This window comes from Sorex fumeus, unplaced genomic scaffold (genome assembly GCF_029834395.1).
Source record: "Sorex fumeus unplaced genomic scaffold, SorFum_2.1 ptg000024l, whole genome shotgun sequence".
Lineage (NCBI taxonomy): Eukaryota > Metazoa > Chordata > Mammalia > Eulipotyphla > Soricidae > Sorex > Sorex fumeus.
In genome coordinates this window covers 23,503,965-23,530,953 of record NW_026606081.1, presented here as the reverse complement: position 1 = coordinate 23,530,953, position 26,989 = coordinate 23,503,965, and the positions used below count along the sequence as shown (strand labels likewise).

Genomic DNA, 26,989 nt, shown 5'->3' with positions numbered 1-26,989 from the left:
ATAATAGGATTGGCAGAACTTTTGGTTACGGTTACTGTTTTTAAAAGTCACTATAAGGTCATAGCATTTTCCTGAGGAGGAGTTATAATAAGCATGACGGCAGTTTATGCAACTCAGTATTTTCTGCAGATTTCTATTGTCATGTAGATTTTTAGAGAGTCATGTAAATTTCAGGAGTAACCAACACCTGGACACTGCTGGAGCTGACCCAAAATTTCAAAATAAAAAAATGACCATGAAAACAAAATATTTTTAAAGATCACACACTTCTTTGAAACCTGGAAAAAATAGATTGATGAACCTAGATATTTTTTTCCGAAAGGAAAAATGTCGGCCATGTTGGCTGCGTGCAAGGCAAACGCCCTACCGCTGTGCTACATTGACTCCAGCAGAAACGAAATAGAGACTTTTATACCTCTCGATGAAGGTGTGAGGTTCAGTGTGGCTTTGTGTCTTACTGATCTTTGAAAACTAGGTCCTCTTTAAATTATTCTAGAGCATAGAAAATGAAGACTTGTAATATTTCAATGGAGCAGTATGTACCAGTGTTCTCTAAACACTGTCTAAAGACAGCCCAAAATAATGCAGTTTAAATCTTACCACTATCAGTGCAAAAAATTCTAATAAAACTAACAATGAATTCTTTTTTCTTATCAAACTGCAGTTTCACATTAAGAAAATTATACCCCAAGATCAATTTTAACTTATCCCAGGATTGCAGGGATCATTCATGCTTAACAATCTTTGAATTAATTCCCCATATCAATAGCTCAAAAGAAAAAAAAGAACTTTCTATGATGCTTGAAACTGACTTAAAGATAAAAACAGTAGGAATTGCTGGATGTCCCGTGGCACATTCTCAGTGGGGACATCTGTGTGTCTACACACATCAGGAGGAGATAAGAGATACCTTCCCACTAAAGCGTGTTCATTATCACTGCTCTGATTTTTTTTATCTTCAAGTTTTGGGGCCACAGCCCACTGTGCTTGGCCACTCGGGCTTTGCACTCTAGGATCACTGTTGGCAGGCCTCGGGACCAGAGAGGGTGCCGGGGATCAAGCCTGGGGCGGTTAGATCTAGACCTAATCCAGTCTACTTGCTGGACTATCTGTCCAGCTCCCTGTGATACAACGGTTTCACAGTTCAGTTGGAAGAATCACCTGATGAGGTTAGACCAAAGAAGCCAGCAGGGTTAAGAGTTAGAGAAGAGGGGCTGGAGTGATAGCACAGCAGGTAGGGCGTTTGCCTTGCATGCCGCCAACCCGGGTTTGATTCCCAGCATCCCATAGGGTCCCCTGGGCACCACCAGGGGTAATTCCTGAGTGCATGAACCAGGAGTAACCCCTGTGCATTGCCGGGTGTGACCCAAAAAGCAAAAGAAAAAAAAAGAAAAAGAGTTAGAGAAGAGGTAAAATGATCTGGAACATGGAAAACATTTGCATTATCAGCAAATGTTCGCTTAGAGCAAAGCTACTGTAGATAATTCAGAGGATAGAAAAATGAAAGTTAGCATGTACACACGAAATCTTTGTAAACAGAAAAATTCAGATTAGCAGTAGAAAACAACAATCCTTAGGATTGTGTGTAACAGGAAGTATATCAAGGCCGAAAAAGTAGTATAGCGGCTGAGGAACTAGCCTTGCATGTGACCAACCTGGATTCGATCCCCGCGCCTCAGGGCCCCAGCACTGCCAGGAGTGATCCCTGAGCACATGGTGGTAGAACAACTCTGAGCACTGTCAAGGGGGCCCAAAACAGCCCACCCCCTTCCAAGGGAAAAAACAGGAAAATTATAAATCATTTAGGTGATACTTTGAAACACTCCCGAGATACAGAAATGTATCTATACGCCATTGCAGTGCTGCTGCAGAACTGACCCGTGCTTCCCTTCCACTTCTTGCCATGCCCTCGATCTCTCTCCCTCTGTCGTTGTCCTTCCCATATTCTGAGGTCGAGTGATCGAATTATTCCTTCAATAAGGGATATTATATATATTATATATTACTTCAGTAAGGGATATTATATATTCTTTTTGGAAATAAACCATGGAAGCAAAAAAAAAATCGTTTCAATTTTTTTTTTTTGCTTTTTTGGGTCACACCCAGTGATGCTCAAGGGTTACTCCTGCCTCTGCACTCAGGAAATATGGGGAGTGCTCCAGAGTCCTCTGGAGTGTTCCTGAGCACCCAGGGGCCCACAGGGCCACTCCAGCAGCCTCAGCCCATCTCTGTGAGCCCAATGGCCCAGTGTCCTGCCCAGTGATGCTGTGCTTCTTGTGCTGACACGGTTCCTCTGGCAGGGCTGAGTGGCCATGGAGTGTCAGGGAGACTGTTTGGGTTCTCCACGTGCCAGACGTCTTCCAGTTCTTGGGGTTCCTCCTGTCCTATCATGTACTTCTTCATCTAGAAACTTTTTAGTTTGAAGAATGGGCCAGTTTGTAGAAGTAACATGTAAACTTTCTAGTTTACAACTTTTTTTTTTTTTTAGGAAAAACTAATAAAATATGCAACGGACAGTGAAACAGTGGAACCTGTTATCTCCCAGTTGGTGACGGTTCTCCTGAAGGGCTGCCAGGATGCCAACTCTCAGGCCCGGCTGCTGTGTGGGGAGTGCTTAGGGGAGTTGGGGGCCATAGACCCAGGTCGCCTTGATTTCTCAACAGCTGAAACCCAAGGGAAAGATTTCACATTTGTGGTAAGTGTTGATAGTTTGGATTTTCAAGAAGAGTTTTCCATCTTCGTTTATTTACAAAGATCTAGTCGCGGCATTCTTAGTGGCAGCGTGATAGAATGAAGGTGGTCATTTAGGTGGCATCCAGGGTCACGCCATTGCAGTGCTGCTGCAGAACTGACCCGTGCTTCCCTTCCACTTCTTGCCATGCCCTCGATCTTTCTCCCTCTCTGTCGTTGTCCTTCCCGTATTCTGAGGTCGAGTGATCGAATTATTCCTTCAATACCTTGTGTTCTCTTGGATTCTGTATTCCACAGATAGGTGAGCTCATCCTGTGTTTGCCCTTCTTCTGAACCACTTAACATGATACTCTCTAGTTCCACATCCCAAGCGGATTCTAGAAGTGTATGTGTATAAAAGAGTTAACATGCCTACATGAATGTGGGAAATTCTGTTTACAAAAAAGAGAAGAACTTTTCATGTGTCAGTGTACCAGAAGAAGCTATATCAAAATAATTTCTTGCACTGTATATGGTTATACGGATACTTTTATACGATATATACATACAATACACTTTTCTTAGAATCCAACAAAAATACACAAATTGTAAGAGCTATGTAAACATTGAATCGTTCCAATATACTTCATAAATAGGCTCGAAACCTTAGATTTGGCGTCTTAGCTAAATGTTTTGGTGTTGGTAATAAATTCGGTTCATACCTTCCTCCTTTTTCCGTTTCTAAGTTAAATTCACTTTGTTAAGTGAACTGTGTTCAACAACTATGTTAAATTAACCATGAAAGAGATGATGCACCTTTAAAAATTCACCTGCGTGATCCTTGCTTTTTCCCCTTTCCTTTTTTCAGACTGGAGTAGAAGATTCAAACTTCGCCTATGGATTACTGATGGAGCTCACAAGAGCTTACCTTGCCTACGCGGATAACAGCCGAGCCCAAGATTCAGCTGCCTATGCCATTCAGGTAGAGTCACGAGTCATTAATGGGAATTGCTAAAAGTGACTCAGGGTGATGTGATTATGCTTTGGAAGATTGTGTTTTTTCATTTTCATTAAGAAATAGAAGTCTATGGAAAAAAATAAGTATGGAAGTTGACCCTCTTAGAAGATTAATGTTTTCTTCATTAAAGGAAATCATATTAATTATGGTGTTCTGTAACACGAACCTCTTTTCTCTCTTCCTCTGTCTGTCTGTCTGTCTGTCTCTCTCTCTCCCTCTCTCTCTCTCTCTCTCCCTCCCCCACCCCAATATGTGTGTGTGTGTGTGTGCGCGTGCACTCTTTTGTTTTTGTTTTGGGCCCACACCTGGCAGGCCACAGTGCTTACAGGAATCAGTCCTGGGGATGCTTGGGGACCATATGGAGTGTGGGGATCAAAACTAGGTCAGTTGCAGGTGGGGCAAGTGCCTTCCCCACTGGACTAGCTCATTGACTCCTGATTTTCTTTTCTAATGTATGTGCCTTAGGTTGGGATATAGTTCAGCAGTAACCTGTGTGAGGTCCTGAGTTTGATCCTCATCACTGCAAAAAATAGTCGATAATTTCCCATGTCAGTAATATATATATATATATATATATATATATATATATATACAGTATGAACATTATTTAACACATCGAGGTTGTGGTCAGTGTTTGCTTTCAAAGAAAGTGATTTGCAGCAGTGGTTTTCAACCCTGTATTCTGGCAAACTGTTCTGTGTACTAGCGTTGAAAAATCACCCTCACCACTGATTTAAAGAACACACTTTATTTTGGAACACTTGAGTGAATATGTTAGTAATGTAAATATTTAGAAGTTGAAATACATCGCAGAGTAAATGCAGTGTTTATAATCTGACACTTTTTAAAAAAAGTTTCAATTTATACTCTCATTGGCTAACCTATCCTCCCGTTGTTCATCAATTTGCTCGAGCGGGCCCAGTAACGCCTCCATTTTGAGACTTCGTTGTTACTGTGTTTGGCATATCGAATATGTTACAGGTAGCTTGCCAGGCTTTGCCATGCGGGCGAAATACTCTCAGTAGCTTGCCGGGCTCTCTGAGAGGGGCGGAGGAATCGAACCCAGCTCAGCCAGGCTGGCTGTGCACAAGGCAAACACCCTACCACTGTGCTATTGCTCCAGCCTACCTTTTAAAAACTTTTAAATATCAATTAATGCAACTTTTAAATATCAATTAATGCAAGATTAAAAAAATTATTTACATTTAATTATGAAAGTTTAGCATTCTTTATTATTTTTTTGCCAATTTTCTCTAGATTTTTGTCCATTTTTGTTACTATTTAAAGACATATTTCGATATAATATATAGTGGAAAGTAGCAGTGTACTAATTTTTTTATTGTCTTTTTTGTTTTGTTTTGGGGCCACATTTGGTGATTCTAAGGGGCTACACCTGGCAGGTTTGGGGGACAGCCAGGAATCGAAGCTGGGTCGGCTGCATGCGAGGCCAGTGTCCTGCCTGCTATGTTACCGCTTTGGCCCTTGACTTTCTTGGTAATTTTTTTTTAAGTTAAGTTTTTTTATTAGGCTTGAAATTCATGGCAAGAAATCTAGATTTCAGATTTTTTTATTATAGAGACGTTGAAGTGTAATCTAAATGCTATGGTCAAGAGAGGTCACAAATGCAAGAGCTCAGGGTTCTAGTGACTGGGCTCAGACAGTGAAGAGTCGTGGGACGTGGAGGAGCACGGAAGGTGCCAGAAGGAGCCCGGAATGAAGCCCCCCTCAGAGAATGGAGAGACTCTGTGTTCACTCTGCCGAGAGATGCAGTTGTGTGAGGGTTGGGGATGGACCATGCACTCTCATCACCTAGTGGACGTTTGGCCTCGTTGAGCAGTTTCTGTGCAGTGTAATGCCTTACTGGAGCGATTTTAAGAATATATTGTGGAGGGCCAGAGAGAGAGAGTGCAGATGTAAGGACATTGGCCCAGCGCGTAACTGTGGCTGCACCCTTGGTTTGAATCCCTGCACGGCTTACGGGCTCCTAAGCCACGTGCTATAGCCACAAAACCAAAATAAAAAATAATACATAGCAGAGAGGAAATTGCACAGACTCCCCTGAAAAATGTGGTTGTGTTGAAGAGGAAAGATGAGAATAAAAATAGTACGTTTATACGTTGTTTGGGAACAATTCAGCAGACAGATGAAATAATGTAAGATAAAATCATATTCTATTGAGGTAACAGTTTTTATAGTTTTTGCCTGAATGTTATTTTCTTGTTTTCAGAATGTTAAGTCCACTATCTTTTTTATTTTACTGTCTTCTATATCTTACTTTATGTACTATCTCACGTATATTGCATATTTAGGCTACTTTATGTTCAGACGCTTCCACAGCTTTTTCACCTTGAGTAAATAATCAATATGGTTTTAGCATTGAGGTGTATTTCCAAAACAATCGCCCAACTCCACGGTGTTAAAATTCCATGTATTTTTCTATGCACTTGTGAATATGCTACAGCATGTTATTGAAAATGTAGAGGTTTATCTGCTTCACTAGGTGTTTACATGTGAATTGTGTATTTGTAGGAGTTACTTTCTATTTATGGCTGTCGAGAAATGCAGAATGATGGCCCAGGTTACCAGCTGTGGAGAAGGTTTCCTGAACATGTACGAGAAATACTGGAACCTCATCTAAACACTAGGTCTGTAGATTCATTAACACCATTTTCATAAAATTCTGTTTGACCTTAAGAATCCAGTATTATTTTGGCATGACTTTTGGGGGGCATTAAAATATGTTCTAATGTCTGTTTCCCACCATGATTTATAGAGTTGATAGGTACAATGAACATGAGTTAATTATTAGTTCAAAGCTGATCCTCGAGCCTTTATCAACCCAAACTAGAGATTTAGAGATTTCCAACCCTACTAATTTTCCTTCATATTTTCTCCCTCTGCTTGAAAGTATTTGCTCGGGGCCAGAGACATAGTACAGCGGTTCAGTGCTTGCCTTGCCCGTAGCCAGCCTGGTTCGTTCCCCGGGTCCCCAGATCCCAGGCAAGCCAGGAGTGACCCGTGGGCTCAGCGTCCAGAGTAAACCCTGAGCACAATGGGGTGTGTCCCCCAAACAGAAAGTATGTTCTAACTTAAAGTTTTAATACCTTTCTTTGGACTGAAATTCACAGAATTATAAATTATTTTGTAGTTGGAAGACGTAATTAAATACTCTAAATAAAACAGGTTTAATAGATTTGTTAAAGGTAAAGGTAAAGGCCCTCCCGTTGATCATTGATTTGCTCGAGCAGGCCCAGTAACGTCTCCATTGGAGGCTTTGTTGTTACTGTGTTTGGCATATCGAATACGTCACGGGGAGCTTGCCAGGCTCTGCCGTGCGGGCGAGACACTCTCGGTAGCTTGCCGGGCTCTCTGAGAGGGGCGGAGGAATCGAACTCGGGTCGGCCATGTTGGCTGCGTGCAAGGCAAACGCCCTACCGCTGTGCTATCACTCCAGCCCAGATTTGTTAACTTGGATAAATTACTTTTTTACATCTTATTAATTTTTAGCACAATAGCTCGGCTAGTAGCAAAATTGTTTATAAGCACTTTGTTTCGGACTTATTTGCTAGATGCCTATTTAGAATCTTTTAAAGTATACTATCATTTCTTTGAAAAATATTCAAAAATATTTTTGTGTGGGCTGGAGAGATAACACAGTGGGCAGGATTCTTGCTGTGCACACAGCTGACCTGGGTTTAATCCCCAGAATCCATGTGGTCCCCCAAGCACTGCCAGGAGTGATCCCTGAGCCTCACTGGGTGTGGCCCCAAAACAGAACAAAAAGGTTCGTTAGGGTAAAGCCAGAGTTGAGTTTCAGTGTGGTTTTTCCTTTCAGAAGATGTGCCTGTTTGCTGACTATCACAGTGTGTAACTCAGATGTACACTGCAGTGGTTGCTGGGGCCACTCCCTGTGCAGTGTCCGGGATGAGTCTGGCCATCACTGGGAGCCGCTGCTCTCGGCCCTAGCGCTCTCGCTGCACCTTGTTCTCTCTTTGGGACAGCAGACAGCTACTCCAGAGCTCTGTGCTCTAGGGGAACGTTTATTGCCTTTGGCGTCTCAGATGCCCACATTTGAACCTTGCTAGCTTTCAGGTTTTGCCAATTACTTGATGCTTTCAAATCTTATTTTTCTTTCCTTTTCTTTCTTTCTTTTTTTTTTTAAATCTTGAGTGTATGGATGTATTTTACTTATCTTGTAAGATCATTGTTAGGAATAGAGGAGATAATATGAAAAGTAGATAAGCAGAGTACTTGGGTTTTAATTGATAAAAAGTTTATTCAGTCCCATCTTTTGGGTCTTTGGAGCCACCCCTGATGATGCTCAGAGATTACTCTTGGCTCTGCACTCAGGAATTACTCCTGGCGGTGCTCGGGGGACCATATAGGATGAGGGGGGTGAGGGGATCAGATCTGGGTAGGCCACATGCAGGAATGTACCTTGCCCTCTGTACTATCCCTCCAGCCCTTTTTTGGGGGGGGGTCTTATTTTTTTTAATAAATTCCTTGCTTTCCTTAAAAGCATGTATGATAGCTATTACGTATTTTATAAGGAGCCAAAGTTAACATCTACCTTCTTAGTACTATATTTAATATTTTATTAGAATCCAACATATTTTGCCTACTTTTTGTTTTTTTTTAATAAGAAAACGTTTAGGTAATCATTTATAAGTGTGATATTAGCAAAAGAAGAATTCTTAGGATCTTTCAATCTTTTTGTCCAAGAGCTTGGAGTACTGTAGTAAGTCCATGCAATCATGGAAATTAGATTTATTCCCATAGGATCTGCTCATTAAGATGTTGCCTTGTTAAAATAGGGTATCATTAGCAAACACTATTAATGAATTGACCCACTTTTTGAAACAACAAGATAATAAAGGAGCTAATAGTGGGATCAGTTTTCTAGCTTGGAAAGCTTGATACTTGCTCCAGAGGGCTGTGAGAAATAAGGGATTTTTTTGAAAGCAGAGCTTTGGTTTTGCTGCCCTAAATTAAAGTCATATTCCTATACTCTAAATTTTTTAAATTGGGCTGTTGATGTACAGTCAGGAAATCTGAGATTCTTTTATTTTTTTTTAGAATTAGATAAACTGCAGTTCAGAGTTGCCAGAGAAGTTCTTTTAGGAGAAAACATCAGGATGGGATTCGAAGCAGACCTGTACCTAAATAGTGGCAGTTTTCTAAATTCACTGTAAATTCTGGTGTGTATGTACAGTGAATCATATTCATGATGATCCCAAGTTGTGAAGGTTAACTGAGTGCCTATTGGATTTTTCAAGTTCCAGAAACTTCAGACATGTTTGCTGAGGACCTTGGCTATAGGACATTTGTTGTACATATTGTTCCATAACCTTATGTTGGAGATTAGAAAGAGAGCCACTTTCCTCCAGAAGTGCTCTTCAGCTGTAGTTGTGAAAGCAGATCTGTGGATGCTGAGCAGCGTTGAGAGAGGGTCCTGTGGGGGTGGGGGGTGGCGACCTGGACAGGCCCTGGCGGGTACTCCAGGGCGGGAGCCGTGCCTGCTCGGGGCTTAGTCCCGCGGGGATGAGATCTTTCTTGGGACAGGTGAGACAGTGCAGCAGGGAGGACGCTTGCCTTGCTCGTGGCCAGTCCAGGTTCCACCGGACACCCCGTATGTCCCCCAAGAACCTCCAGGAGTGACCCTGAGCACAGGGTCAATCTCCGAAGTTCCGTGACTTTCCACTCTGAGTGTAGTAGCGTGTGTATCATTTTAGTGAAAACATTTGGGTTGGTCTAAGGTTTGGGAGTTTGGTGTGTGGAACTGCTGTTCAGACGACGGGCTGTGGAGTAGGTAGAGAGTATCATGGGGAGGGACCTGGAGTGGGGGCCTGCACCAGCAGCCGGCAGGCCTGGAAGTGGAGTTGTATAGATGCGGGGGCTAGTTGGGTCTAAGGAAGGAGATCTCGGGGATTAGTTGGGTCGAGGGAAGGAGATCTCGGAGAGAAAGTCAGCTTCACTGGGTGAGAGAGCTGGAAGCTTAGAAAGCTAAGGACCGTAAAGTGTTTAAATTATGCATCGTGGATACAGGTGTCCTTGCATTGACAAGGGAGTCCCATAAATAAGGAAGAGAAATCAGCACTGGCGAGTGTTGAGTTGAAGTCCGTTGGCTCAGGAGGGCTTTGAGAAGAAGAAAGGCATCGAGCGAGCCAGTGAGTTTGATCATCCAATTGACAGATGCTCGAGGTCGAGAGTCGTGTGCTTGGATGACTGGATTTCACAGGAATAAATCTCCTCATACAGGAACCAACTTGGAGTGCCGTGAAAGGGTTAGGGAGGAGGAGACAGGCCCTGGCCCCTTGAAGTGCTGCCTCACATCTGGCCTGAAGGGTATTGAAGAGTATTTTCCCGTCTCTTTCTTTTTCATTCTGGTTTTTGCTTGTAACCTGCAGCGCCCATGGGCCTGGGACTGTTCCGGGGCTTGCTCTGGGCCTGCAGGTGCAGTGCGGCCACCCTGCCTTGAGCTCTCTCCCCAGCCAGGAAAGTGGCCTGAGGGAGACTCAGTGACCACATGGCAGAGGGTTCAGTGTCGGTTCTTAGCTGTTTTCTCTATGGACTAGGGTTCTTAACAGGTGAATATATGTTCGCATATTTTTAATAAACGCATTTTCACAATTACAGATATAAAAGTTCTCAGAAGTCTACAGACTGGTCCGGAGTAAAGAAGCCAATTTTTTTAAGTAAACTAGGTAATCACTTTGCCGAGTGGTCAGCGTCTTGGGCAGGCTACCTCATAACAAAGGTAAGAGTGCTCTCCAGAATCTGTTACCTCAAAAACCAGAACATTTGACCACGTAACACATAGCAGGCACTGGTACATTTGTGATGATGCAGAATTGTTACTAGTAGACAGAAATGATTTCTCTGTTGTTACTAGTAGCAGCTTCTGGGAAAGAAGGGAATTATTTTATCAATTATGGCATTAATGTGTTTGTAAAGTATCTCTTATATTATGTTAGTTTACATAGTTTACATGAAACAACAGTCTTTAAGAGGATGTAAATGTCGGCCTTGACTCGAGGCCGGCAGTTTGCCAGAGCTGTGGGTTTCAAGCAGGAGCCTAGAGGAATGTCTTTCAGTGGTCTCGTAACCATTTCATAATTTTGGAAATGGAATGTTCAGTTCATGAGAAACATCTGGAAATAAATGAAAGGATCGCGATCACGACCATCCTGTTGTTCATCGATTGTCTCGAGCAGGCCCCAGTAACGTCTCCTTCATCCTAGCCCTGAGATGTTTTTAAAAAGTGCCATATTCAAGGCTCTGTCAGGGTTAGGAGAATGAGACCCATCATTGTTACTGGTATTTGGCATATTTGGGTACGCCACGGGGAGTTTGCCAGACTCTGCCGTGTGGGCAGGTTACATTCAGTAACCTGCCAGTTTGTCCAAAGTAGGAATGAGATAATAAAATGTCGCTTCCAGGAGCTGGGTTTTATGGTCTCTGGGACTTGGCCGTTGATGGGATTACACGGATGGGGGGGGGGGGGGGCAGTTGGTGGGTGTGACCCCTGCCTACTGGAAGATGGAGGATCTGGGTGGAAGATGCTCAGCCCCGATCCGAGCAGGCTTGGAGATCTCAGCCCCGGGACCTGCATGCCTTTGTTCCTCTGCCGGTACCTTCATGCATGTGGAGAGTGGTCTCAGCATGGTGGTTGCTGGTTCTGGAGGTCTTCGGCTGCCAGAGCCCTGGTCGGGGCGGGGAGGGAAACTCACCCTGCTCCCCTTGAAAGGAAGTGATTTTTTAAAAATTCTTTATATATAATGAAAAATATTTTTTTCCTCAGTGGCTACTTCAAAAAGGGGACCCATCTAAACTCTCTTCAAAATAAAAAAAGATTTTTAAAATAAAATTTTATTTTAAAAAAATGAAATATTATTATTTTCCTGATGTGAGATTTCAAATGCATGAAATGATAACTGTGTTCTAATAAAATGTTTAAATTGAAATTCACTTTAATTTTTAATTCACATTTGTTAATTATTGCATAGACCATTTGTAATAATTTATACCTGCTAATTTTTATTTATTTATTTATTTTTATTTTTGGGTCACACCCAGCGATGCTCAGGGGTTACTCCTGGCTCATGCACTCAGGAATTGCTCCTGGCAGTGCTCGGGGGACCATATGGGATGCTAGGAATCGAACCTGTGTCAGCCATATTGGCTCCGTGCAAGGCAAACGCCCTACCCGCTGTGCTATCGCTCCAGCCCCTATACCTGCTAATTTTAAGAAAGTTTTTTTATTTTATGAACACACAGTGTGAAATGTAGAGTACCGTTAGAGTAATGACTTCCAGTCTAGAACTTTCTAGTTATTTTAAGTGAAATACTTAATTCTGTAGAAGGAAAAATCCTGTAACATTTTATAAGAGAACAAGCATGTTAATAAACAGAATGGTAGAGTGAATTTAAAACTGACCTCAAGCAATTTAATTTTCAGTTTCTTGATTATCAGAATCTGATCGCTAACATGCAGTAGTGTAGTTGAGAAAGCTAATCTAACAGTGCGAGCATTTTGGATGAGTGTCCAGGGGATGGTCCAGGATGCGGGGTTCACGCTGTGGGCTCTGGGAGCCCCTCTGGGCACTGCCTTCGGGGCAACCGCGGTGCTGATCCAGAAGCCTCATGAGGGAAGACCCTGCGCTTGTCGGTTCCGCCGTGGATCAGGCAGTGGACTTCAGAAAACCCCTCACGCCCCTTCACCCGCCCGCCATGACAGGTCCGGCATGAACTTGCCAGTAAAATCTTCACATGCTGCAGCATCATGATGAAGCATGATTTCAAGGTGACCATCTACCTCCTCCCTCATATCCTCGTGTACGTCCTGCTGGGGTGTAATCAGGAGGATCAGCAAGAGGTGAGAGGTCATTTTCTGTCCTTTTGTGCGTCGTTACCTGATTCCCTGGAGATGGCAGGAAAAGTGCACCTGTGCGTGTGCCTGTTTAACTGCTTTTACAAAATTTGCTTTTAAAGATCTGTGGTTTGTTCAGAATTCTACCATGCTTCGTGTGGAACATTGGGAAGTAAATGCTACATCACAGACTTGGCGGAGCTGTGAGCCAGCCCAGCAGGCTGGAGCATTAGCTTCTGTGCAGAAGCCCCCTGCAGGTTTGACCTGGGGCCCTGCGATACCCCAGCACCACCAGGAGGAACAGGGGCAACAAGGTCGGGTTGCCCCAGCACCCACGATAGGGCCCCAAATCCAACAGCAAAAATTATGGCTTCTTGAGATGTTTCAAGTTGATGTAACTTTTTTGAAAATGTTACTTTGTTTCCTCTCTTTCAGTTTCTATAACTTCTCAAAGGTCAGTCAGGACCTGCTGCTGAGGCTCTGGGTGTGTCCTCCCATCTGAGACCCTGCATCTTCCTTACAAAGCCACGTTAGATCCCCGGGGCCCCCTCAGATTACTGTTAATTGGCATCATTATTGTGCTGATATAAAAGTCATGTTAAGTCAAAATGTACCTTTGGCTACTGTTTCTGCTCTGACATCCCAGGATCGTCACTGTCACTAATTTGTCATGACTATCTCCAGGCCCTTTTCTGTAAATGCAGTTGATTCTGTTTGTTTTCTCATGTTGCAGTTCTTGTATTATGTACAAGAAGAATTGCAGATAACTGTCTTTCATCAGTGATCCTGAAATTAATTTTTACAGATGTGAAGTACTGTGTCAATATTAAAACAATTGCAGTAGATTAATATTTAGATTATGAGGAACATTACAAGAAGGATAGTTTAGCGCCAGTTTACGGCAGAATTGTTTTTCCTTTTGGAAGAAATTATAGCCTTGAAATACGTGGTCTTCTGTGTCAGGTAACAGTGAATTCTTCCAGGTTTATGCAGAGATGATGGCGGTTCTCAAGCACGATGATGAGTGTGCCCCAGCCGCGCAGGACAGTGCCTCGGACCTGTGCCAGCTCAGCACCCAGACCGTCTTCTCCATGCTCGACCACCTCGCCCAGTGGGCCCGGCACAGGCTCCAGGCCCTCAACGCTGAGAAGTTCCCACACAGCAAATCCAGCAGAGACAAAGTGCACCCGTTGGGTGAGTTGGCACTTTTGTTTTCTCCTTTTAATAATCTCTTAACTCGGGGCTGGAGCGATAGCACAGCAGGGAGGGCATTTGCCTTGCATGCAGTCGACCCAGGTTCAATTCCCAGCTTCCCATAGGGTCACCTGAGCACCGCCAGGAGTGATGCCTGTGTAGAGGCAGAAGTAACCCCTCAGCATCGCCGGGTATGACCCAAAAAAGCAGCAATAATACTAATAATCCCTTTCCTGCATAATTTTATAATTTCAGTATTAACTTTAAATGACCTGTTTTCTTACGTACCTATAGATGTGTGTAGATACAGGTATATGTCTATATATATATATTTTAGATGGGTGAGAGTGTGGTTTGGCCACCCCCAGCTGTGCTTGGGCCTCCTGGCGCTGTGTGCTCTGGCCTCATTGCTGTGTGCCCGGGGACCGCATGTGTAGCCTGGATTGACCTGGCACTGACCACATGTGTACAGGTCAGGACCTCAGAGCTTGTTCAGCTCTCCGGCCCTGTCCCCCCCTAAACTTGGATGCTTCCTTGAAATGGCCTTTTCAGTACTCACTGCCCAGTTTGTCAGCATCTCCCTCTTGTTCATACGCCAGTTGCAAGTCACTGTCACCGTCCTCCCGTTGTTCATCGATTTGCTCGAGCGGGCCCAGTAATGTCTCCATTGTGACACTTGTTACTGTGTTTGGCATATCGAATACGTCACGGGGAGCTTGCCAGGCTTTGCCGTGCGGGCGAGATACTCTCGGTAGCTTGCCGGGCTCTCCGAGAGGGGCGGAGGAATCAAACTTGGGTCGGCCATGTTGGCTGCATGCAAGGCAAATGCCCTATCCGCTGTGCTATGGCTTCAGCCCAGTTACAACAAGTACTGGTTTTAAATATAATGGTTGCATTTCAAAAAATGATTTTACTTACAAGTATCTGGATTTCCCCCCCTCTGGAATCTGGATAATCGTTTATTTTCTTTCAACTTTTAAATGATTCTATTTCTTCATAGTACCACAAAAACCAAATATTTCTACTAATTTAATATTTAGATTTTTAAAAAACTTTAATTTTTCATATTTAAAATTTTTAAGTAAAATAAGTTATTTCACTTATATAATTTCTACTAGATGGACTTTCTATTTTAATTTTTTTTTTTTTTTTTGCTTTTTTGGTCACGCCTGGCAATGCACAGGGGTTACTCCTGGCTCTGCACTCAGGAATTACCTCTGGAGGTGCTCAGGGGACCATATGAGATGCTGGGAATTGAACCCAGGTCGGCCGCATGCAAGGCAAACGCCCTACCCGCTGTGCTATTGCTCCAGCCCCTCTATTTTAATTTTGAAGGCATTTTTCTTGGTGCAGCATGTTATAATGGGTTGTTAAGATTTATGTTTTAAATAAGAATTTGTAAATTGCTGTCCTCAGATGACTAAAGTGCATGCTTTGCATCTGGGGGCCTGGGTTTGATCGTGGGCACTGCATCTCATTGCCCTTAAGCCAGGTGTAGAAGATTTAAAAACCAAAATGAAAAAGAAGTATCTAATTTATATATTGTCTTAGCCTCTTTAAAACTATTACCCTGGTATCCTATGAGCTTACTTCCAAGACCCTTTATTTTCAATTGTTACTGTATAGTGAATATAAATGGCAGCAGAGGAAAAATAAATTATTTACAAAGAGTTGCAAATCTTGCGACCGGAGCTCTATTACAGCAGGCAGGGCATTTGCCTGGCGTGTGGCCAACCTAGATTTGATCCCTGGCACCCATGTGGTCCCCTGAGCTCCTGTGAGCGGCAATCCTAAAGTCAGGACTAAGCTCTGAATTACTATCCAGTGTAACCAAAAACCTTAAAACTAAGAATTTTATTTCCATTAGTGTGCTTTCTCCTAACAGCTATACTGTAACTTTTTTTTTTAAGTATCAGTAATACTGGGCTGGAGTGGTAGCACAGCGATAGAGCATTTGCCTTGCGCGCAGCCAGCCTGGCCGAGCCGGGTTCGATTCCTCTCGGAGAGCCCGTCAAGCTACCGAGAGTTTCTTGCCCGCGTGGCAAAGCCTGGCAAGCTACCTGTGACGTATTCAATATGCCAAACACAATAGCAACAAGTCTCAAAAAATGGAGGTGTTACTGGGCCCGCTCAAGCAAATCGATGAACAATGGGAGGACAGTGACAGTGATCAATAATAAAGAATTCATCTTTTTAGTCTTTTGTATCTTTGTCTTTTCAATATTCAGTCTAGATTTACATTTTTTAAACAGTAACGTTGTAAGGGAGGCTGGATAGATGTTTCCTTCCTTCTTATCCATGAGGAACCAAACTCCATGTCGGTGGTCTCCAGAGTGAGTAAGTAACGGGGATGGCGCAGAACCCCCCGAGGTCACTCTGTGTATGGACCCCAGTACATTTCACGGCATGAAATAGACCGAGCGTCAAGTGACAGGAACTCCTTGTCAGCTTCTCTGGCTGTCCCTGATGACTCGACCCTCCTGTCAGTCTCCACTGCAGACCACGAGGACTTGCGGAGTGTGACTCGCTTCCTGGACCTCATCCCGCAGGACGCTCTGGCCGTGGCCTCCTTCCGCTCCAAAGCGTACACTCGAGCGGTGATGCACTTCGAATCGTTCATCACGGAAAAGAAGCAAAATATCCAGGAGCATCTTGGATTTTTGCAGGTGTGAGATGAGTATACTCGACTTCCCCGCAGTGTTTTGTGTGCCAGTCTTTCAAGTTTTTATGGTTGATTTTATTGAGCTGTTTATTGAATGCGTTAGCTGCCAAGCTAGGTACTCGCTCTCCACACCTCTGAAGCTAAGAAGAGAGAGGAAGAGGTAAATGGCAGTTTGGTGAAATATCTGAGGGAGAGGAATGGGAAGCCCTGAGGAAGCACGTTTACTCTCCAGGTGGGTGGGATGGCTGAGTGGGTGGAACAGCTGCAGTAAGTGCTCTGGGAGCTGCTCTCTGCCTCGGCTCTGACGACTGAAAGATACCAGCTGAGTGGTGAAAGCCAGACCATCGTTGTATCTCCTTCATACCAGCTGTGTGTGTGTTTGGGGGCTACCCTCAGTGATGCTCAGGGGTAACTCCTGACTCCCGGTGGTGCTCGGGGAACCATCTGGGGTGCCAAGGATTGATCCCCGGTGAACCACGTGCAAGGCAAATGCCCTCCTCGTTTCTCCAGCCCTGCTTTGTAGCCAGTCTTTCAAGGATGTTCCATCTTCCCTTTTCTCAGTTCTTTATTCCCATTTATTCTCTGCCCATTCCAAGCCTTTCTCATTCTACCTGACACTGTTCTTGTTAAGAAAATCAGTGTCCTCCATGTTAGAAAATAAAATGTAAACTTTCCAGGGGGCTGGAGAGATAGCACAACAGGTAGGGCGTTTGCCTTGCACGCGGCCGACCCAGGTTCGATTCCCAGCATCCCATATGGTCCCCTGAGCACTGCCAGGAGGAACTCCTGAGTGCAGAACCAGGAGTAACCCCTGTGCATTGTCGGGTGTGACCCAAAAAGCAAAAAAAAAAAAGTAAACTTTCCAATCCTATTTTTTTGTTTGATTTTGGAGGAGGTGATATGGGGCTATGGGCAGCATTGCTCAGGCCCTACTCCTAGTTCTGCACTCCGAAATCATTTCTGGTAAGATGTGGGGGACCATGGGGTGCTGTGGACCTAACCCGGGTCAGTCTCACACAAGACCAGTTCTCTGTCTGCCAGACTATCCTTCTGGGCCCTTTTGTCCTGTCTTACCCTCACAGCAGCAGGTGGCCACTTTTTTTTTCTTTTTTTTAAAATTTTTGTTAGTGAAACACCATGAGGTACAGTTGTAGATTTACAAATTTTTGTGCTTGGGTTTCAATTGTACAATGATCAAATACCCTTCCCTCCACCAGTGCCCATTTTCCACCACCACCGGTCCCAGTATTCCCTCCTCCCCCTCCCCCCCCCCCCCCCCCCCCCCCCCCGCCTCTGTGGCAGGGCAGTCCCTTTTGTTCTTTCTTTCCTTTTGGGTGCTGTGGTTTGCAAAAGAGGCATTGGGTGGCAATCATGTTCAGTCTGTAGTCTACTTTCAGCATGCTTCTCCCATCCTGGGAGGATCCTTCCAACACCCTTTATTTCCCTTCTCTATCTGAGCTGCCTTTTCCCCTAGCACGTGTGGCTGGCCTCCAAGTCATGGAGCAGAATTCCTGGTACTAGTCTCGGCCACTCCTGGGTGTTAGTCTCCCATTATGTTACTTTATGTTCCCCAGATGAATGCAATTTTTCTGTGTCTATCCCGCTCTTTCTGACTCATTTCGCTTAACATGATACTTTCCATGTAGTACCACTTGTATGTAAATTTCATGACTTCATCTTTTCTAACAGCTACATAGTACTCCATTGTGTAGATGTACCAAAGTTTCTTTAACCAGTCATCTGTTCTTGGGCATTCAGGTTCTTTCCAGATTCTGGCTATTGTAAAGAGTGCTGCAATGAACAAACAAGTGCAGATGTCACTTTGACTATACCTTTTTGCCTCTCTGGGATAGATTCCCAGGAGTGGTATTGCTGAGTCAAATGGGAGCTCAATTTCTAATTTTTTGAGAATCATCCATACTGTTTTCCAGAAGGGCTGAACTAGTCAGCATTCAGGTGGCCACTTTTGATGGAGACACGTGCTTTTTCCTTCGATTTCTGTTACATCCCAATTTTCAAGTTACTGAAAACACTACTATTAGTGTTTTCTCTTCTATGTTGTTGGCTAATTCTTCCTTTTCTCTAAATACTCAAAGTACTTGTTTCTTAGAAGTACTTAGGAGTACTTAGTTTTCTTCCCTGCTCCTGGAAAAGTTGAGCTGAAAGGGAGTTCCATCCATTGAGATTCCTTACAATCCCTCTTATATTTCATTTAGGTTTATATTTCAGTTTATATTTCAGTTTATATTTCTTATATTTCAGTTAGGTTTCAGTGGAATGAGTGTTGAAGTGGAATAGAATGCTTGGAGATGAGTTTGCAATGTTTCATTGAGTTTACTTATTTCTACTTTGAGAATTTTTTCATGTTTTTGTCACATAAATGTGATTGTACAGCTTTATTTTCAATTGTATTTTTCTTCTTATTTGATTTTTTTTTAATGATTAAAAAAGAAATTGTATGCTGCTATGCACGAGCCAGATGGAGTGGCCGGGGTCAGCGCCATTCGGAAGGCAGAACCGTCTCTGAAGGAACAGATCCTGGAGCACGAGAGCATTGGCCTGCTGAGAGATGCCACCGCCTGCTACGACAGGGCCATCCAGCTCGAACCAGACCAGGTGGGACGAGGAGACGGCACAGAAAAGCCAAGAACCAGGAGCATCAGAGGTCTGGTTTAGACACAGTTCAGCCACGTTGCTCTGTGTCTGGAAAACGTTTAACCATCTCTGAGCTTGAGTTTTGTTTTCCCCACCCTCCAGACTTGAGTTTTGTTTTGTTTTGTTTGTTTTTTGCTTTTTGGGTCACACCCAGCAATGCCCAGGGGTTACTCCTGACTCTTCACTCAGGAATTACTACTGCCGGTGCTCAGGGGACCATATGGGATCCTGGGAATCGAACCCAGGTCGGCCGTGTGCAAGGCAAATGCCCTACCTGCTGTGCTATCGCTCCAGCCCCAGATTTGAGTTTTTTTATTACTGGAATTAGAGATTAGTACTAAATGATTTCAAAGGTGTTTGATTCCAGACATCCCTCTAACGCCCAAGAATCTCTGACCTTAGACTCCACCTAAATGAATATATATATCCTTGATATATATATTATTTGTTTATGTTAAGCTATGTTCAAAAACTTTAAAATTTATATAATTTTAATTAAGCATTGAAAGTATCATACATCTGTTTTTAAGAATAATGATGCTAATTTTATGGTCTGAGAAACATTTTTAAAATCTTGCCTGCCCCCTAACCACCTGTGAGTTTCTAACATGAGCTTAGAGCTACAGTTAATGAGAGTACACTGCGTATTATGGAAGTAGGAAAGTGATTTAGAATTGTTGATTAACACTCTTGGCTGAAATTCCCTCTAATTTTTGAATATAGCTTTTTGTCATATTTGATGTACTAATTTATTCAGAAATTCACACAGAGCCAGTACTTTTTTATCATCTTGTTTTTTAAAGATTATCAGATAATCTATTTAATTTTTTTGTTACTAGCACTATCTAGCACTGTCCTCCCGTTGTTCATCGATTTGCTCGAGTGGGCCCAGTACCGTCTCCAGTGTGAGACTTGTTACTGTGTTTGGCATTTCGAATATATCATGGGTAGCCTGCCAGGCTTTAATGCCCAAAATTTCTATTAATAATACATAACTTTGGAGTTTTAATTTTTTATGAGAAATAATAGTATAAAATCACTTAAAAACAAGAATATTTCATATTTGATTGGAACCAAAATTATAGAAGTCTTAAACCAATCTGAGACTTTTGGGTTGCTTACCTTTTATTTATTTTTGAGATACGTTTGGGACATGAGAAGGGGTTTCTGTAAGATAAGTCACTTGATGAACTAAAAAGGCTCATCTGAATGAGTTTAGTAGTTTCTTTTAATGACAATCAGCTAAACCGTGTTTTGGTTTCCAAGATTTATTTAAAGTGACAACTGCGATTAAAATATTTCTGACTTCCTAGATTATTCATTACCACGGTGTGGTGAAGTCTATGCTCGGTCTTGGTCAGCTGTCCACTGTCATCACTCAGGTCAACGGGGTGCATGCTAACAGGTAATTTTTTTTTTCATATTTTATAATTTTACTTATTGAATCACCATAAGAGCAGTTACAAAGCTTTAGGGTTTAAGTCTCTATCATACAATGAAAAACCAATACCCTCTCCATACCAGTGCCCATTCTCCATCCCCCAAAGCCCCAGTATCCCCCCCATTCCACACCCTCCCCCTACCTGTGGGGCAGATGATTTCCACATTACTCTCTCTCTACTTTGATCACATACAATATTTCGACACCAGACCCATCATTATTATTTGGGATTTTACCCCAACACTCAGATCTGCTGAAAAGGCAACCGTAGACAATTTCTTTTCTATTGCTGGTTAAGAATGACATATGATGTCGCGTGGCTGCAGCAGTTGCCGCACGGTTTTGAAATTCCGAAATTTTAACAATTGAATCTGGAGGGATTTCTGCCAAAACCTGCTGGTTCCGAGATTTGTTCCTGAGTCTCTTGGATCATGGCCGTTAAGCGGCTTGATCAGGAGCCAGAGAGGCCATACCTCCAATTATAGCTGAGCTAGAGATGGTTTGTGGGTGTGTCTCCCACATACCTAACTTTTGGGCCATTTACTTTCTTGGTAAACTTTGCCCCAAGTGTTTGGGGTCTGGCCAAAGGCACAGCAGCAATTTTGGGGTATCAGGAAGTCTGAAGGCGCCGTCGGGCTGCTGATGCACTCGCCTCACAGGTACAGATTGACCTGCTGGTGGCACCATACCCCCTGGTAATATTTTTAAAAGATTGATTTTCTTTTGTGACTGTATTTGAATGGAGATATTTTAGTTAGTGATTAGATTATGTAATGATTGCTAAACTCACTGAGTTTAGTGGGTTCATCATGTTGAAGATAAGCAGCAAAGGCGTTTTTCCCCCTGAATTTTCATTAGTTCGTCTAGCGTATCTTCCAACCAGAGAGTTTCACTTGAATGAAATTTATTTCAAGACAGGAAACTTCAGAGCTTATTTATTGTTCTCCCAAAGATTATTAAGATAATGTAATTGGCATCACTTCATAAGTAGAATATGGAATACCACTTTGGATTATGTGGGTTTTCTCCCAAAGCTTCACAGTCTCTCTTGTTTAGGTAGTGGCAGTAGAGATTGGTTCTGTTCTTGCTCTTGGAGCTGAAGGCATTATTAATGTATTAGATTCTAATCGGCTGTTCCCGTACTGAGATCCAACAAGCAGGGATGAAATATCAGCCTAATCAAAGGGTTTACAGTATACGCCCACAGGCCTCAGTTTTTATCTAGATCCCTTTGACTGTAGCTCCTCTAAATGCTATTTCTCCAAATTCCAGTTTAGAATTTATGAAGTTCACCAATCTTTAGTACCTGAGAGCAGAGAATTTCTTTATTGGTCAGATAGTCGTGCACCAGTGAGGTTTCTGAAATGGTGGATGAAACTCAGCACAGTCGTTTCCCCACCAGTGGAGGGTGGGCACCTCAGCGCTGCCCAGGATCTACTCTGGGCTCAGTGCTCAGGGAACATGCAGGGCAGGGCGGTGCCCGGGCTCAAACCCAGGACTTCTGCATGGACAGCATGCGTGCTGCCCCTCCAGCTGTTGTTAAGTGCTTTAGCACAGTCTCTCCAGATTAGCTGAGACCTTACGATGAGTCAAGAATTTGCAGAAATTTGGAAGAGTTTGTGATGACTCAAGCCGGGGTGTCACGTTTCCTGCTGATGCTCACTGACTGTTTGGACTCTCCTTGTCTTTTCTTTGGATCTTGAATATGTCATACCCAGTCTCCTTCAGGAGAGGCAAGGGTCAGTATTTGCCGTGGGAGGTGGTATTGTCAAAAATCTTTTGGTTTTGATGTGTGCTAGGGTTTCCACACTTCAGTTGTGGTGATCGCACACATTTGGGTGTGGTGTGCAGGAGATTGCACACACTTGGTTTGAGGGTCGAGCCAGGGATCACACTGACGGTCTCCTGCCCGCCAGGTGAAATAAGCTTAGGGCCAGCATTTAGCGGATATTCACATGGAATGATTGCTATAAAGAAGAAATGAGGAAATTCTGACTTACTGTCTGTCATCATTATCCAAAATATCACCAGTTCTCTTAATGTTGTATAAGTAGAATACTTAGAAAATAATAATCACCTGTGTCGTGCTAGTTTTGTAAATCCCAGTTTTAAAGTGACCTAAAGTAGTATAAATATGGGTATGATTTTTAGGTAACGGATTTTGTAGCCTTTGTTATATCAGTAATAGATTATTTGTAACTTGGTTATGCTCTCATTATTGTCATGTGTGCCTTGAACTACCCAAATTCATCCTACTAACTCATATATATGTTTTTAATTTTTAATTTGCAAAGAAATTATTAGAGCTCCTTTTCTCTAAGTGCCTGTATTTCCTTCTTGAGCTTTTTTGACCTTGAACTAATCTTATAGTCGCGCTTTTTAATTATCCAGGCATTGATTCTGTTCTAATACATGGTGCAGTGTAATTTGTTCAGGAATGGTATCTTGAAATGGCTAGATCAAAAATAATTCTTAAAAAATTGATTTTGGAGAATGGAAGGATCTGAAGGCAGCTTAAAGTTTAAATAAATGAATGCTCTATTGGTATATTTGTTTTTAATAGGTCTGAATGGACAGATGAGTTAAACACGTACAGAGTGGAAGCAGCGTGGAAACTGTCACAGTGGGATTTGGTGGAAAACTATTTGGCAGCAGGTAAAATTACATCTTAAAATATTTCATCATTTTTTTCATTTCATCATCCTGTTATTCGTCAATTGCCTCGAGCAGGCCCCAGTAACGTCTCTTTCATCCTAGCCCTGAGATTATATTCAAGGCTATTTAGGAGAATGAGACCCATCATTGTTACTGGTATTTGGCATATTTGGTAGGCCACGGGGAGTTTGCCAGACTCTGCCCTGTGGGCAGGCTACATTCGATAGCCTGTAAGTTTGTCCAGAGTAGGAATGAGATAATAAGATGTCATAAAAAAATGTCCTGATAAGATGTCGCACGGCCACGAATCTGAGTCTTGGCCGTTGATGGGATTACACGGCGCCAGGGGGCCAGGTGGTGGGTGTGACCCCCACCTACTGGAATTTGGAGGATCTGGGTAGAGGATGCTCGACTCCAATCCGAGTAGGCTTGGAGATCTCGGCCCCGGAACCCGCGTGGATTTGTCCCTCTGCCAGTACCTTCATGTGTGCGGAGAGTGGTCTCAGCATGGTGGTGGCTGGTCCTGGAGGTCTTCGGCTGCCGGAGCCCTGGTCGGGGCGGGGAGGAAAGCTCAACCCGCTCCCCTCCAAGGGACCCCGGCGAGGAACAGCCAAGCGCGGGGGCAGGAGACTGTGAGGATGTGAGGATGTGAGGGCAATCTGGCTGCGACATCTGTCACCCCATTGATCGCCAGGGTTGATTTGGCTGATCTGGCTGGCTAGGTGGGTGTCCCCTTCCTCCCTCACCGCTTCATGTGCGTCCCTCCCGAAGTTGCGCGCTAGGTCGAAGAGGACGGCCTTCCCCAATAGAGACGGAACGGTCTTCAGTCGAGGGGGTATACAAGTAGCTGCGCTCCCCTGCTAGAACCTCCAATCTTAAAATATAAGCAGTTCTAATAAACACATTAGAATTGCTCCAAGGAGCATACATATTTAAACAAGTAGCTAGGCCACACTCCTAATGAATCTTTCAGCCTGTTTTTATTATTCAGTTATTTCGGGTTTGACCACACCAGCTGCGCTCAGGGCTGACTTCTGGCTCTGTGCTCAGTGTTCACTCCTGGTGGGTTGGGGACAGATGTGGTGCCGTGTGCAGGACAAGTACCCCGCCCACTGTGCTGCTTTCAGCTCCCAGCCTGTTTTTAGAATCCAGTTTGTACAGTTGTTCAAAGTATGATGAAACCGTCTTTAAATATTTAATATTTCTGCTGACCATTTTACCAAATAAAAGTAAGCTTATTCTGACATTTCTTGACTCTGTTTGTTTTTCAGATGGAAAATCTACATCATGGAGTGTCAGACTGGGACAGCTATTATTATCAGCCAAGAAGAGAGATGCTATCACTTTCTATGACACGTTGAAAGTCGTGAGAGCGGAACAGATTGTACCTCTGTCAGCGGCAAGCTTTGAAAGAGGCTCCTACCAAAGAGGATACGAATATATCGTGAGGTATTTGGGAGCTTCCGTTTTTATGTTTTAAATATTCCTAATCTATAGCTCTTTATCAGGAGTCATTAATTCCTAGTCCTGGAGGGTTTTTTAAATTAGAGATAACTGATGGCATATTTGGTCTTATGCATAGTTATGCAAAATAGTTCTTTCCTTCAACCTCATTGTAAGTTTTAAAAAAACAGTGGGCCCGCACAGGCTGGGCACGCAGGACTCGAGCATTCGGTGGCCAAGGGCCACCTCCCCAGACCAGACAATGGGCGAAGGACCGGGGAAACAAAGAAGAAACAGGCGCCAGGTCCCGGGCTGGTCAGCAGTCGGTTTATTTCTCTCCTCTCTGGCGTCGTAAATTGCAGTCATAGTCATAGTTTTGGTTGTAGTCTCAGTCATCAGAGTTCCGTATCCTGATCTCCTCACAGACCTCCAAGCCCAAAGTCTCAGTTCTCCTCATCTTCAATCTCTCATCGTCGGCTTCTAGGCCCATTGTCTTGTCTTCATCTCCTTCCCCAACGTCTAGTCTCGTTCTGTTTCCTCTGGTTCTGATTCCTCTTGTTCTCATTTTCTTACCCCTTACAGCATATTTCTGTGGAAATCATGAAGGGTGGGGATACAAAGGTGAACTGAACATTGTCATAACAACAAAGAGAGGTAAAGGCCACTCCTTCAGGAGCTTAATTCAAGAACAAAAGCTCATCTGGAAAGATTACTCCAGATTACTAGGAGATCTGCCCTGGGCGGGATTCCATCCAGGATGTGTTGCTTTCTCCTTTCCTCAGCTAGTAATCTATTTAAAGTCATAGTAAATTGACTTCCTATAATATTTCTAGCATTGTCCTTTTGTCTGAGCACAATAAGAGAGATATTAAGCTTAAAGGTTGGCTCTTCCTGGGGACATCTCACTATATATCCCAGACCACAGTCCTCAGGCCAGGTTAGTCTTTCCTAACCCCAGCAGGGTCCTTATTCAGTTACCTCTTTTTGGGTCATGACAGAGTTTGCCCATGACCATACTCTTAACTTATAGTTAAGTATTATGGGAGTTGTCCTGACCCATTTCAGTGCCAGGGTAGCTCACAGCTGGCCCTGGGTCCATCCAGTCCCTCGTGGAACCCTTCTCTTAGAGTGCTAGGAACTAAGGGCAACTGAGGCTTAAGTCAAGTAAGTATGGATGCCAAGGAGTAAATAATACTTTAGAGTCAATTAACTCCCATGTTACAAAGCATAGCATGAACTGTCTTCCTGTGTCTGTACAAAAAGGACATTGCTAAATAAACCATGCAAATGACATAAAGAAAAGAGAAAAGCAATATGGGATTATTAGTGCCTGATGGAACTGGGTGTGCCTCAGTTGCACTGTTGTGGGAGTGGCTCAATAAACCTCGAGCTCCCTGTGGAGCAGCAAGGACTACCCAATGTTATCCAGCACCTCATAATTACCCTCGTTTAAAAAAAAAAGTTTTAACAGGATTGAGAAGACAGCACAAAGGATGGGTGCTGCGTGCTTTACCTGTGAGAGCCCAGGATGGATCCCTGGCCCCCAGCACTAAGCCAGGAAAATCCTGGCGACGGCTACGTGTGCCCCTAAAACAAAAATTTTGACTCGTTTTTAGTTATTGAAAAGACAATTTGGTGACTTCTGTAACCAAATATCTTTGTCCTGCTGTAATATCATGACATAGTGTATAGTTTGTAGCCTAAATAACCTAGACGTTGATTGGCAAGCTCAATACTTCTGGTTCCCAAGTGCATTTGACCTTTCGAGGTGGGCCTTCCGTTAAGGAATGTGAACTTACAGAAATAAAGAAAATGATGGAAAACGTTTCAGCTCTAAGCAATTTTTTCACTTAGAAGAACTCCCTGTCTTTTGTGTCAGCCTTTGAGGTTATCAGCTTCAGGAAATCAGAGATTGGAACACCAGGATTGATTCTGTGTGTTGGCCACTGGGCATCACCCTGGAACCTGAGCATGGTGTCAGCATGGGGTAGAGCATGGTGTCAGCTTGTTTCTGTCACTCTGAAGAGGGCAATAAAGAAAAAACCAAAATCGCATTTCTTTTATAACTGTGTGTGTGTGTGGTTGGATAGCTTTACTAAGTCATCTGTTTAGGTCTCATCTACATTGACTGTTCGCAGATTTTTGAAAGTGGTGACAGGCACGTAGGGAACAAGCTTCCACTGTGTAAGTTTGTGCTGTGCATCTTCATCCTCACTGCCCTTTCTGGACAAACGTACACGGATTCACTCTGGGGTATTCCTTATTCCTTTGGCCCCGACAGCTTTTTTGGGCTTGGTGCTGGTCACGTCAGGGGCCCTCTCCTCCATGCAGACCTCCAGAGCTCTGAGCACCTGAGGTGCAGTCTTCTTGAAACCGTCTCCG

The 26,989-nt window shown here is 43.5% G+C and overlaps 1 protein-coding gene and 1 non-coding gene across 2 annotated transcripts in view; both read left to right on the top strand.

Annotated features, from left to right (window-relative positions):
• Positions 1-26,989, top strand: part of ATR (ATR serine/threonine kinase) — a 100,413-nt gene that overhangs the window by 38,139 nt on the left and 35,285 nt on the right. The window contains exons 22-32 of the mRNA XM_056113938.1: positions 2,489-2,695; positions 3,539-3,652; positions 6,218-6,333; positions 10,325-10,445; positions 12,426-12,563; positions 13,541-13,751; positions 16,239-16,417; positions 18,865-19,029; positions 20,382-20,473; positions 23,073-23,164; positions 24,436-24,613. Coding sequence (XP_055969913.1) covers positions 2,489-2,695; positions 3,539-3,652; positions 6,218-6,333; positions 10,325-10,445; positions 12,426-12,563; positions 13,541-13,751; positions 16,239-16,417; positions 18,865-19,029; positions 20,382-20,473; positions 23,073-23,164; positions 24,436-24,613 — 1,613 coding nt within the window. The remainder of the gene's footprint in view (positions 1-2,488; positions 2,696-3,538; positions 3,653-6,217; positions 6,334-10,324; positions 10,446-12,425; positions 12,564-13,540; positions 13,752-16,238; positions 16,418-18,864; positions 19,030-20,381; positions 20,474-23,072; positions 23,165-24,435; positions 24,614-26,989) is intronic.
• On the top strand, positions 10,709-10,841 carry LOC130023823 (small nucleolar RNA SNORA2/SNORA34 family). The gene has a single exon (XR_008792493.1). It is a non-coding gene; the product is annotated as a small nucleolar RNA SNORA2/SNORA34 family (small nucleolar RNA).